The sequence below is a fragment of the Lactuca saligna genome, chromosome 8 (assembly GCF_052625555.1).
Source record: "Lactuca saligna cultivar CGN05327 chromosome 8, ASM5262555v1, whole genome shotgun sequence".
Classification (NCBI taxonomy): Eukaryota; Viridiplantae; Streptophyta; class Magnoliopsida; order Asterales; family Asteraceae; genus Lactuca; species Lactuca saligna.
Genome location: NC_136424.1, coordinates 235,899,232 through 235,913,307, shown reverse-complemented (window position 1 = coordinate 235,913,307; position 14,076 = coordinate 235,899,232). Strand labels below are relative to the sequence as shown.

At 36.3% G+C, this 14,076-nt stretch overlaps 1 protein-coding gene across 1 annotated transcript; it reads left to right on the top strand.

Annotated features, from left to right (window-relative positions):
- The first annotated feature begins 511 nt into the window (after nt 1-511).
- Nucleotides 512-1,830, top strand: LOC145010543 (protein FAR1-RELATED SEQUENCE 5-like). Its single transcript, XM_078969070.1, has 4 exons — nt 512-997; nt 1,072-1,407; nt 1,482-1,640; nt 1,744-1,830. The coding sequence occupies exons 1-4, from the start codon at nt 512-514 to the stop codon at nt 1,828-1,830; spliced, it is 1,068 nt and encodes a 355-aa protein (XP_078825196.1).
- The last annotated feature ends 12,246 nt before the right edge of the window (nt 1,831-14,076 follow it).

Sequence of the window (14,076 nt, the reverse complement as noted above, 5' to 3'; positions counted from 1 at the left end):
GTTAAAATGAATAATTTGTATCATTAATAAAAATTTTAAATAAATAATTTGCATTATTACTAAAAATTTGAATAAATAAATTTGTCATTTCTTTGTTTTACAGATATAGGATAATTTTTGTACCATTTACTGCTATAGATAATCATAAATGATGTATAAGTTTTGGAGTTGGGTTACTTTCAAGTGAAAGCATTGAATCTTACTCACTGCTACTACATGGTTTCAAAACAACATTTCCCAAAGAGCCAAATGTGATTGTGACAGATCAAGATGCTGGAATTTTACAAGCAGTATCGACTGTATTCAAGAATGCTAGACATAGATTGTGTATGTGTCACATATCACAAAAATTTACTGAAAAGGTTAGTATAAAATTATAAAATGTATTTTATTTAATATAATTGTTTTTTTTAAATTTATATACATGTATGCAGTTGGGAAGTCATATGGCAAATACAGATGTTTTGAAAAAGTTGAGTGATCTAATTTGGAATGAAACAATACTCAAAGAATGAATCAACATGGAAAAAATTTAATGGATGAGTTTCATTTAAATGAAAACAATTGGTTTAACAAGATGTACAAAATGAGAGATTTATGGATTCCTTCTTATTTCAAAGAATGCACATTCTCTGGATTGATGAGGACTACATCAAGATCTGAAGCTGAAAATTATTTCTATGGGTTACTCTCTAACTCAGATTTTCATTTGACTAAATTTTCAACTCATTTTGATACTGCATTAGAAGGAAAAAGATGCATTCAAAGAAAAATTGATCATGATTCAAGATACACAAAACCAGATTTTAAAACCGTATTGAAACTTGAAGTTGAAGCAGATGAATTCTTCACAAGAAATGTTTTATTTGATATTCAACCAGAGATTGTTGCATCAATGGTTAGTTGCATGTCAATCAGATTAGAAGAATTAGAAGATTTGAAAACATTCGCAATAAAAGATATAGACAAACATCCAAAACATCATGGCCAATTTGAGGTACAATATAAATTACAATTATATTACACATATTATATTAAATTATATTGACTATTTACTACTCTTTTTTACAGGTTAAAATTTTTAAATCGGATCAAAAACTTCTTTGTTCTTGCTTCAAATTTGAATTGGCAAGAATTTTATGCAGACACTGTTTGTATGTTTTAAGAATGGAAAGTGTGGAGAGTTATCCAAAAGAATATTTGAAAAAAAGATGGACAAAAGACGTGGTACCACGATACATGAATAATTATAAAATACCAAATGTCCATACAAAAGAAAAGAAAGAAGAAATTCAACCTGTTATACGGGAATTAGAATTTGCAATGGAGTTCTACATTAATAGGTTGGTGAATGATTTTGACAAATTCATCTTGTTCAGAGATGAAATGAATGAGAAGATGACAAAGGTTGGCAATGAAACAAAAAATGCAAAATCAACGAAAACACAGAAGTTATTGAGACTTTGATGGGTATGGAACAGAAGGAGAAAGTAAATATATTACCTCCTACATTAATCAATAACAAAGGTGTTCGAAAAATAAAGAAAAGAATGAAGGGGAAGAAGGAGATTGCTGCTGAAAAAATAAAGACTGATGGGATAAAATATCATAAATGTGGTAAATACATAAATACGACACAAGTAAAAAACATGATGCGCGTAATTGCCATAAATTCACAATAGAAGGCACGACAACTAATGTTTGATAGATATTAATTTTTTTTTGATATATTTTTAACAAAAGAACTATATACTGATTAATAAGTTTGTTTTTGTTATTGAATCATTTTACCCTTATATTTTTGATGCAAACGATTTGATTCAAATATGAGTTATAAAGTAGTTGATAAGATTTTTTTGAATATTTAAATAAAATAATATTCTAAATGGTAAGATAGTTCTGAATCTTTTTATATTTATAATTTTGATGCAAAAATGTTGATACAAAATTATAGATATAATTTTTTTTTAATAAGATCTGAAATTTGATTTTCAAAAATAAACAATTTTGCTTCATTAATTTATGAATGAAATATTTTAATAAAAATGTTTGATATTTTGATTAAAATGATGTTCAAAATATCAAGTTCTTTTTGATTCTTTATATATAAATAAATTTTTGATACAAAATTTTTGAACCAAAAAAAAGTTATTTAACATAAAATTTATTAAAAGATTAAAAAAATATTAGTGGAATAAGAACAATTTTGGTTCATGACTTTATACATGACATTTATAATATAATGTAAGGAATTTAATTTATAAAATCATAATAAAATTTTGAAACAATGAAACTGCATCAGCAAACTATAAATAGAATATGGTTAAAAAAATATTAAATTTTGCATTAACTATAATACTATTTATCTTAAAAACACATTGGGTCACAACCTTGATACTTTTATACTTGGACAAGACTTAAAAACATGTTGGGCAACATACTAACATACATAACATTTTGTTTTATGAATAATTTGAATAAAAAACACTGTAAAACACAATTTTATATCATATCATAAGTGGATCATAAAGTACCATATAATGATGATCATTAAAAAAATATAATATAAATTTTAAACATAAAAAAACAAGTATACTTATATAGACTTACTTAGCATCATTATAAACCAACATTTCTTTCATAGCATAAGCGTATCATAGTTACCATATCATGGTGATCATCAAAAACAAAAAAACAAAGCATACATTTAAATTCTAAACAAAAAACAAACAAGGATACTTATATAGTCTTCCTTATCAAATCACATAAAAAACAAAATAGTTTCAAAAGTAGACACATCAAATAATCAGAGAACACTTATTTCTTTAACCCCGCCTTCAACTTCAGGTAAATGACTTTCAGTGTACATCTTGTTCCTCTTGTAGCTTGATAGATTATCATAATCCTCAAGAGTTGTAGCAAAAGAAGCTTTGCACAAATTCATGTCTGACAACATCTTACAAACATATTTTTCCTCATTTCAGACAATTACATCTTTTAACTGGTACACCCAACCAGAAAATCAGCATCTAACTTCTCCACTCCACCACCACGATAAACTTCCATGTGTCTCATCAAAAATAACTGATATGTGTATTTTTATATATATTTATGTATAACATATCTTAATATTTTAGCATTTATTATTATTATTTAGAACTAAAATAAACTTAATATGCTTTGAAATATTTAATTACAGTTAAAATGGGAGATGGAATGCAAAAGAAAGAGAATGGAGCTGAAAAGATGCAAAAAGGATATTGCTGGCAGATTGACCCCTCTTCAGTGTTTTGGGTATATCTGATGACTCATAAGTCCAATTGACGAGGTTTAAACTGTTCTGAAAACTAGACGAAATTTCCTACGACTTATGTGAGAGGGACTTTTGGCTAATTCGACACTTATCTTATCCAAAATCAGCCTTGAAGATGAAGCATACAAGTTGGACGAAAATTCCCTCCAAGTTACTTATTCCCCAAGCTCCACTTATCTTATTTTTATTTGCTTAATCCCTAAGCCACCATTAGTTTCCTTATTCCAATCCAACTCTAGTATTCCATATAAATTCCATCTCCATCAACTATAAATACCCCATATCATTCCACCAATTTGAATAATTTATGTATTCCACTTCGACTTGTGCAACAAGAAAACTTCATAGTTGCCGTTTTGAGGGTCTAGGAGGTGGCCGGAAGGCCGTTAAGCTAACGGGAGCGGAGATAGGAAGGGTTGGAGAGTGGATACGTGTCGGTAATCATATGGGCTGTTAACGTGACCATGTTTAGCATTCCATTGTGTTACTATTCTGTATTTAGTTTCTGACTTGGGTGTAAAAACCTTTTACTTTGTGTTTATGATTGAATGAAGCTTTGATTATTAGACTAATTGCTATATTGAATAGTTTGTTTGTGTTTAGTTTATCTTGCCAAGCTTGTTAAAAGATCCTTACGTATTAATGATAATTATTTGCTGTTAATTGTTAAGTGAATTGAGTTGTATGAACATATGATTGATTGCTTGTCTCTTATGATTTTGGTGACCCTCGAGATTATAAGTCTAGGAATAACGAATGTGAAACTAGGATTAACTTGGGAATAAGTAAGTTAATGTGTGATCCTTGTTTGATGACCATCAACAAGAGGTTAATTGAATGCCTAATTTGATTAACTATATTTGCAAGTCTTGCTTGATACGAACTGAACACTAGGAAGCATGTTAGTTTAACCAATTGATCACTGTTTGAATTGACTTGTTTGCTAAAGGATTAATTATAGTGAACGCGAATCTAATCATTTTAGGAATCGGTGAACCTGAATAAATGAATTTGTGTATGTAATTATCTATGTTTTTAAGGTGAAATTTGTCTAAACCAAAGTACCTGAAGAGATTTGTTTCCCTGTTAGTTTATCGAGAATGGTTAATTAATTACTAGTTCTTTTCGTGTAACCTGTAACCTATAATTAAATATATTAAATTAATCCACCGTTCCCTGTGATCGACACCCGAATTAACTAAGCTATACTGTAATCTGACTAGGTACACTGCCTATAAGTGCATAGTTAGTCTAAGTTTGTTAGGTTATAAATATTAAAATTAATGGGTACTTTCGTGCACATCAATAACCCACAGTCAACATCATTGTCTTTAGTCTGCCAATCCATTTGAAACCTTTCCATCTACATTATTTTGAAAGATTGACTCTAGGATGATCCAAAATAGTCAAATACTGTTTAAACATTGTCTTCTGCATAAACAATTTTTTTATTAGTATAAAAAACAAAACAAAAAATAAATATAAAACAAAAAAAATTACAAAATTATCAAGAAAACCCCAATATTTTGTAGGGATCCCTCCTGTAGTCATGTTGTTATCAATCATTTCCAGCTTTCTATTGATCAAATAAAAAACAATCAAAAAGTAATGTTCTTTCCTAAGAATAGGAAAGAATACCTGTGGAATAAATAAAATCTTAAAAGCAATATATATATATATATATATATATATATATATATATATATATATATATATATATATAGCTCAAAATACCTAAAATACCCTTAAGTCAAATTTGGTCAACCCAAGTCAAAGTCAAAGTCAATGGTCAATTCCCAAAAGTCAATATCCCTTCCCAACGGAGTATGCCCAGCGTACTCTGATGTTGACCAAAAGTGGGCGCTGACGGCGTACGTGCAGTGTACCTCCAGGTACGCCCAACGTACGCTGCCTAGTCCTAAAACCCCATTAAGAGCTTATTCCATTAAGCCCTTCCGTCCAAAACTCATTGTTAGGGTGCAAAGTTCTCATTGGATGTGGCTTACCCTCTTGTGATATGTAATGGATTGAGTCTTTCCTATAAATAGGAAGTGAGTAACTGCTATTTATTTAAGAACCATTATGGAAGCCATTTGGAGAGATTAGCCTAGTGAGAGAAATTACATTACCAACTTGTAATCTTGTTATTCTAATGAAGCTTAAACAATTTTATTTACTCTTTGTGTTCTTCATGATTGATTGATTCACTTGATCTTTACATTTCTACACATGTCATCATAATTAGGTCACTACAATTGGTATCAGAGCGGGTGTTCTTGAAGTGTGCTTGAAGTTTTCGAGAATTGATCCGTAATGACATTTTTGATTTGGTGAATCTTCATTCTTGTAAGTTCTTCTTGTTTGAGAGAGTTTTTGTTTTAGAAATCGAATTTATTCCTTGATTTGATTCAAAATTTGATTTTCCCTTTCTAGAACTCATGTGATTTTCTCTTTCTCTCTCTAAAATTCATATCGAAATCACTTTCTCTCTCTCTCTAGAACTTTGATCAATTTTGCTTTCTCTATTTAGAAATTCATTCGAATTTTCCTTTTCTCTCTAAAGAATTCATTCATAGTCACTTTCTCTCTCTAGAAATATCCTAGTTCTTGTGGTCTTTGTGGTTAATTGATCAAAGATGTTCTATTTGGGTTATGATTCTTGGATAATAATGATTAAATATATCAAATACAAAGTCAATAGAAAACAATTTAGGTGGTAAGATTGGAGTGGATTGTTAGGATTAGAACTTTTACATGAAGTGGTTTTTATTGTTCCTTCCTGCTCAAAGCATCTACTACGACATTTTCTTTACCAAGATGATAACAAATTTCACATTCGTAGTCATTTAGAAATTCTACCCATCTTCATTGTGAAACATCCCAAAAATACGGTCCAAAAATTATGTTTTTAATTTATTAAATAAACCATAATTATCATCATCATGTAGTCATCATAAAACATGTCTCCAAAACATCAGATCAAATGTCAAAATATCAAAATATCATCTTGAATATTAGAGTAAAGTATCCCAGGCTATAAAACTGTGGTGTGTGCCATGAGATCATCCCAAGCCCTTCCCTTTGCTAGCAGAAGTACCTGAAACCAAAACTGAAAAATCTAAGCACAAAGTTTAGTGAGCTCCCCCAGACTACCACATACCATACAAATAACATGCAACTAGGAGATACGGGCCCCATCCAGTCTTGTGGAGATTTGGGCCCCGCCCACACTCCGCTGCCAACATGCATACAAGTATCACACAGACAACAAGTATATCTATCAAACAGTCACATAACTATACCCAAATAATGCTACAAGATACGGGCACCGCCTAAACTCTACTACTGATCATACACATAACATATACGGGCCGGCCATGGTGCCTTCGACCCGCTCCACTAGAGGAAAACTTACCTCTCAAACTGGATGCTGAACTCGTGCGTGATGAATCTCTGCTGGCTGCTCCCACATCTTCCCGACTATTACTATACAATAATACTTAGTCAAAAAAATATGACAATCTTGCTTAGGGTAAAATGACCAATTTGCCCTTGGTCAAAGTCAGAGTCAAAGTCAACTCCTGGTCGATACAACTCATCGACGTGGTCTCTTAACTCGCCATGTTCCACAAGTTAGGACACACCAAGATCCCGTCTCAACTCGACGAGTTCTTCCTATCATAGCGTCGGGACAATTCTGGGCAACTCGTCGAGTACCTTCTTGAACTCGATGAGTTCCTCAGTTTTCCTTACTCAAAATCCTTGATCAACTCACCAACTTGTCTCCTAGACTCACTGGGTTGGTCCAAAGTCATTCCATAAGAGAGTTACCATCCAACTCGCCGAGTTCCCTCACACCCCAAACTCAATCCTCCGATTCTAGTGCCACAACTCATAGATCTGAACATGCTAGGCCAATATAATACGTAAAGTTGCTAACTTTACTTGCATGCATGGTGTTATGAAGCTTAAACACCAAAACTAAGCTAAAATGGCGACCTAGTGCATGGAATAGGGACATGGCTGTATAAAGGTGTCAACTTTGAGCTTCTAAAGCTCAAGAGAGCCTAGATCTGATGTCCTAACTCCAATAAGAGCCCAAAACTCGGAAATGGCCTTCGAAATGGACAAAAGTGAGAACAACAAGCTTAAATGAAGATCTAATTGAAAAGGAGCCAAGGTATAAGCTTTATACCTCTAACAAGTCTGAAATGCAACTTAAGCTCTAGATTTTCTGCCTTCTCCTTGGATCTTCTAGCCTTTCCTTTCTCCTTCTAGCTTCAAATCACAAAGGCAAGAAAATAGCTCAAGAACACTCAAGGTTGATTAGGGTTTCGAAAGTAGGGTGTGGAGGTGATGGAGTCTGGGGTGAAGGCTGAATAAGGTTCTTAAATATGGTGCAAACCCCGAATCTAGGGTTTCACCCTGGCCAAGCTACCCGCCGAGTCAGGGACTCGAATCACCGAGTCGATAATTTAAACCCCGTGTATAGTCTTCCCTCTACTCGATGAGTTAGGGCCACCAACTCGTCGGGTCCTTCATTCAAAATAAATAAATAATTAAATTAAATGTGTACCAGGGAACCAGGCGTTACAATCCTCCCCCGCTTGTCTTAGACTTCATCCTCGAAGTCTCTTGGATCTGGAAACAACTGCGGGTAGTGCTCCCTCATCTCCTCCTCGGGATCCCATGTCCACTCCAAACCCTTATGGTGCTCCCATTACACCTTCACTAGCTCAACCCTCTTGTTCCTTAGCTCCTTCGTCTTGTGATCCAGAATCGCCACCAGTCTCTCAATGTAATTCAGGCTGTCGTCAACCTGAATATCCTCTAAGGGCACAACTGCTGTGTCGTCCACTAAGCACTTCTGTAGCTGGAAAACATGGAAAGTGTTGTGGATCTGGCTGAGCTCTACGGTAAGATCCAATCGATATGCTACCTTGCCTACCCGAGCGTTGACTCTAAAATGACTGATATACTTGGGGCCCATCTTGCCCCGCTTCCGGAACCAGATGACACTTATCCAGGGTGACACCTTTAGGAGGACCTTGTCTCCCTCCTGAAACCCTAAATACAAATACCTCTTGTCGGTATAGCTCTTTTGCCAACTTTGAGCATTCTGGAGCCTGTTTTGGACCTGATGCATCCGCTCTGTGGTCTTGAGTATTACCTCAATACTTCCCATGACCCTCTTATCAACCTCACCCCAACATATTGGGGTTATGCACTTCCTCCCGTAGAGCATCTCGAAGGGAGTTCGGTCTATGCTGGCGTGGTAACTGTTGCTATACGAAAATTCCGCTAACGAAAGATACGTATCCCAACTGCCACCAAAATCCAAAACACATGAACGAAGCATGTTCTCGAGAGTCTGAATCGTCCTCTCGCTTTTTCCATCTGTCTGGGGGTGGAAAATGGTGCTGAAGTGGAGACGAGTACCCATCTCATCGTGGAACCGCTTCCAAAATCTGGAAGTAAAACGGACATCTCGATCTGACACCACCGAGACAGGCACTCCATGTCGTGCCACTACCTCTCGCACATAAATCTCGACCAACTTCTCAGCCAATATGCTCTCCTAGATCAGGATAAAGTGAGTGCTCTTGGTCAACCGATCCACGATGACCCATATCGAATCAATCCCACGTGCGGTCTTGGGAAGCTTAGTGATAAAATCCATAGTAATGTCCTCCCACTTCCACACAGGGATGTCTAACGACTGCATCTTGCCTTGAGGCCTCTGGTGCTCTGCATTGACCTTCATGTAGGTCAAACATCTCTCCATATACCTGGCTACATCCCGCTTCATGCATGGCCACTAGTAATTGGGTCGAAGATCTTTTTACATCTTCGTCGCCCCGGGATGGATGGAGAACCTAGACTTATGGGCATCATCCATCAATATCTGCTGGAATCCTCCCCAGTACGGTACTCAGACCCTCCCATGCAAGGTCAACCTTCCATGGCTTTCATAGTCAAAGGAGGCCACCTGGCTTATGATCTGCTCGCACTTACGATACTCCTCCTTCAGGCCCTCAACATGTGCCTCTCGGGTCTGCTCCAGTAGTGGAGTGATCACTGTTATCCTCAAACAAATGTCTTGGATCGGGGCCGCTACCACCTTGTGGCTCAGGGAACTGCCCACTACGTTGGCCTTGCTCGGGTGGTAAAGGATCTCACAATCATAATGCTTCACCACATCTAACCACCGACGCTGCCTCATGTTCAGATTCAGCTGATACATGAGGTACCTCAAACTCTTATGGTCTGTGTAAATGGTACAAGGGACCCCCTAGAGGTAATGCCGTCAAATCTTGAGGGCGAACACCACACCTCCAACTCTAAATCGTGCGTCGGATAGTTAGCCTCGTGAGGCTTCAGCTGCCTCGAAGCATAAGCTATCACATGACTCCGCTGCATCAAAACTGATCCCGTGCCTGTGATCGAAGCATCACAATAAACTACAAAGTCATCAATTCCCTCTGGCAAAGTCAGAATCGGTGTGTCGCATAACCGCTGCATGAGGGTCTTGAAGGCCGCCTGCTGCTCAGGTCCCCAAGGAAAAACCACTGACTTCTTGTTCAGTCGGGTCAAAGGAACTGCAATCTTGGAGAAGCCATGAATAAATCTCCGGTAATAACCCACTAGACCCAAGAAACTTCAAATCTCAGCTGGAGACCTCGGAATCTCCCACAACATCATGACCTTTATCTTCACCGAATCGACTAGAATACCCTTCTGTTTGACAAGATGCCCTAGGAACTGCACCTTGCGCAACCTAAACTCACACTTGGAGAACTTCGCAAAAAGTGTCTCCCTCCTCAGTGTCTCCAACACCTCCCTCAAGCGCTCCTCATGCTGCTCCTGAGTCTTGGAGTAAACCAAGATGTCATCAATGAAGACTATTACAGACCGATCCAACATCGGTCTGCACATGCAGTTCATGAGGTCCATGAACGCGACTGGAGCATTGGTGATCCCAAACGACATCACCACAAACTCATAATGATCATAATGAGTCCTAAAAGCTGTCTTCTGCACATCGTTGTCCCTGATTCGCATATGGTGATACCCTGACCGTAGATCAATCTTGGAGAACCAAAACGCTCCCTGAAGCTGATCAAATAAATCATCTATCCTCAAAAGTGGGTAACGGTTCTTCACCATTACCATTACAACCACCACTGTATTACCACTACCTACACAAACTGGATTACCACTAACACAAACGAACACACATAATCCTAATAACATATATGACAAGAAACACCATTAAACCTAACAGTAGATTTACGGGAACTAGATTATCATACCACAACAAACCACTTTCATGAGATTCACTTGCTGATTATCAAGTGAATCATGAAAATCATTAGCAGGAGCATCACGACGACAACACCCACAACCAATAGTGCAATCGCTTTAATATGCTTCTCAACAATTTCGAACCTTTGCTACATGTTGAGGACATCCACTCTGGAATGAAGGTAATCGAGACCCATCTCCTCCTTCATACGCTCCACTTGAACTTTTTGCTCAACTATCTTTTCACCACAATCACAAAAGATCGTGTGAAAATCATGCAAGTTAAGCCCATTTGTTGAGCTTATCGATTTATTCAAGTTATTAGAGTTTATAGTATCTAGTGATGGTGGTGGGGTAGGATCCATGGAAGACAGTGAAGGTCAAAGTGAGTATTGTATTATCGATTGTTGGCTAGTGTTTGGCCGGAAGTGGTAACAAAAGTTTAGGGTTTTGTCTAGCAAACCCTTCAATTATATATTAGGGGACCGTTGAACCCTTAGGGCCCAAGCAATCCAACTCGATTGTGAGTCATTGACGTGTAATCCGATTCGGGTGAGTTGACTCGCTAACTTAGTTGGATGATGACTAGGCATGGAAACCGGTTGAATTAGGTCAAAATTCTAAATTAGCCGGTTAAATGTTAATTCATCCCCTTATAAAGCCAAAAAAATAACATAAGGGACCTTTTAAACCAAAATGTGTATGTTCGTGGGGCTACAGTGACATTTTCCCTTGAATTTGTTTATTAATATCAAATGTATAATAATATTTAATAAGTACCAAATTGATTAAGGTGTGACCCTTTAGGATCATGTGTTATTAACAATGTCACTCAATAATGATTCTTGGGCATATAGATCTAATAATCTCCCACTTGCACAAGATTCATTAAAGACTGACATAGACAATAGTTGACGTCTAGCGATGGGCTACTCCCCTTAATAACACACGAAGGGGTGCCATTAATCAACATCCAATTCCATGAGCTCACTAGCTACAATTGAAATATAAGGTAAGTGTATCAATATTCTATTTCTTGCAGACATCATGTTGGATATGAGACATGGAAAGTGATCATCCTCATTTTCCATCCAACTTATAAGAAAGGTTCCTTAGATGTCTAACTCTCAACACATAAGAGGAACAAATCCCATCTTGACTATATACATACTCTCATATAGTTCATGCTCTGCCCAATGAAGGATTTTATAACTGCACGGTTGCCAACAACGTTTAACCATGTCAAAGTATAACAATCCCCATACTTGAGCTCTCTAATATGCTTCACAGGTCTAAAGACATAAAGATATTTACCTGTGATCAAGATTCACTTATGATATCGATCCATGAAGTTACTCTTGATGTGGGTCATTTCTAATAGTTGTTCTCAAACAAGTACATATGAACTTGGATGCAACACCTTGCTATTTCACCTCTTGAAATCAACCAAGCTGATTCATATTAGTCTTAATTCATAGTTTCTCCTGCAGCAGTGAATGACTATGGATAAATTTTGAATAATTTCATCATTCAAGGATTGAATAACATGCTAATATAGAACACAACAATACTCAACACAAACGTGATGTCTCATATTTAGAGGAGATTAAATATCATTGCTACATAGTTATGAATATCATGATATTAGTCAAGTAGAAATTTAAATCCAAGCACTAACAAATCATAGAACGATTCCTTTTGCATAGCTCTCAAACTTGCTTTAAGGTAGAGCCTTTGTTAACAGACCTGCTAGATTATCATATGTATGAATCTTTTCAATGCGTATATTTCCCAATTCTAATTCCTGACGAATGAAATTGAATTTTCGTTGAACGTGTCTAGTCTTGTTGGTAACTATCAGGTCTCTTGCGATATCGATGGAACCGGTGTTATCATAAAGCATCTCAATGGCATTTTTGATGCTTAGAACAACATCCAGATCACTGATGAATTTCTTCATCCAATAAACTTCTTGGCCACTTCACACGCATCTATGTACTCTGATTCTGTTGTAGAGAGTGCAACCACTTCTTGCTTTGGACTCTTCTAGGTAATGGCTCCTCTATTAAATGTGAACACATATACCGACTGTGATCATGAGTTATCTCGATCAGTGTTGAAACCATCATCGGTGTAACATCTTACAATGAGCTCTTCTTCAACTCCTGCATAAACCAGAAACATATCTTTAGTTATTCTTAAGTACTTAAGTATGTTCTTAACAGCTACCCAATGTTTTTCGCCAGGACTAGCTTGATACATACTAGTTATACTAATTACATAAGCTACATCTAGCCTTGTACATGTCCTATCATACATAATTGAACCTACTATTGAAGCATGCAGTATGGGTTTCATTCTTTTGATCTCATCTTTAGTACTAGGGCTGTCAGGCTTAGAAAGAATGATACCAGGAAGTATGGGAGGAATTCCTTGTTTCAAGTTATCCATTGAAAAACATTTTAAGATTTTGTGAATGTATATACTCTGACTCAAACCAATGAGTCTTTGGGATCTATCTCTATAGATCCTAATACCGAGTATGTATGCAGCATCCCCTAGATCTTTCACTTGAAAGGAATTACTAAGGTAGGCCTTAGTCTCCTTCAATGTTGGGATATCATTCCAGATCAATAATATGTCATCAACATATAGAATTAGGAAAAAAAATATGGCTCCTACTTGCTTTGATGTATACACATGGTTCATCGGGACTTTCTAAAAAACCAAACCTTTTGATGTTTTCATCCTAGATGCTTGTTTCTATCCATAAATGGACTTCTTCAGTTTATAGACCTTCTTTAGGTTGTTCGGCTTGACAAAACCTTCAGGTTGTTCCATATAAATGTCTTCCTCAAGATACCTATTAAGGAAAGCGGTTTTGACATCCATTTGCCATATCGCATAGTCATAATATGCAGCTATGGACATGATAATCCTAATTAGATTTAATCTTAGCAACCAGCGAGAAAGTCTCTTCATAGTCAACACCTTGAATTTGAGTATATCCTTTCTCAACAAGTCGTTCTTTGAAAGTTTGTACATTTCCGTCCACATCGATCTTCTTCTTGAAGATCCACTTGCTTCCAACAGCCCCGCTATTAGGAGGTAAGACAACTAAGTCCCATACTTGATTGTCATTCATGGATTGGATTTCAATTCTCATGGCTTCAAGCCATTTGTTAGACTCTGGGTCTGCAATAGTAGCCTTGTAATTGATGGGATCACATTGATCCATCAAGAAGACTTCCTCTTCAGGATTGACAAATCTAAATCTACCATGTTCCTGATGAGTTCTACTAGAGTGTTGTATAATTGGTGTGGTTTCTGGCATCTGAAAGATAGTTTCAGGTTCAACAATGCTTTGTTGATTATCATCCTCAACTAAAGGTTGTGTCTCTTGAATTTATTTGAGGTGAATGCGGGTCCCACTTACTTTATGCGAGATAAAGTCAGTT

Coding starts and splice junctions, on each gene's coding strand:
- LOC145010543 (XM_078969070.1), top strand. CDS start 512: ATGAATCAACATGGAAAAAATTTAATGGATGAGTTTCATTTAAATGAA. Junction 998..1,071: donor AACATCATGGCCAATTTGAG/GTACAATATAAA, acceptor TCTTTTTTACAG/GTTAAAATTTTTAAATCGGA. Junction 1,641..1,743: donor AATACATAAATACGACACAA/GTAAAAAACATG, acceptor TTTTAACAAAAG/AACTATATACTGATTAATAA.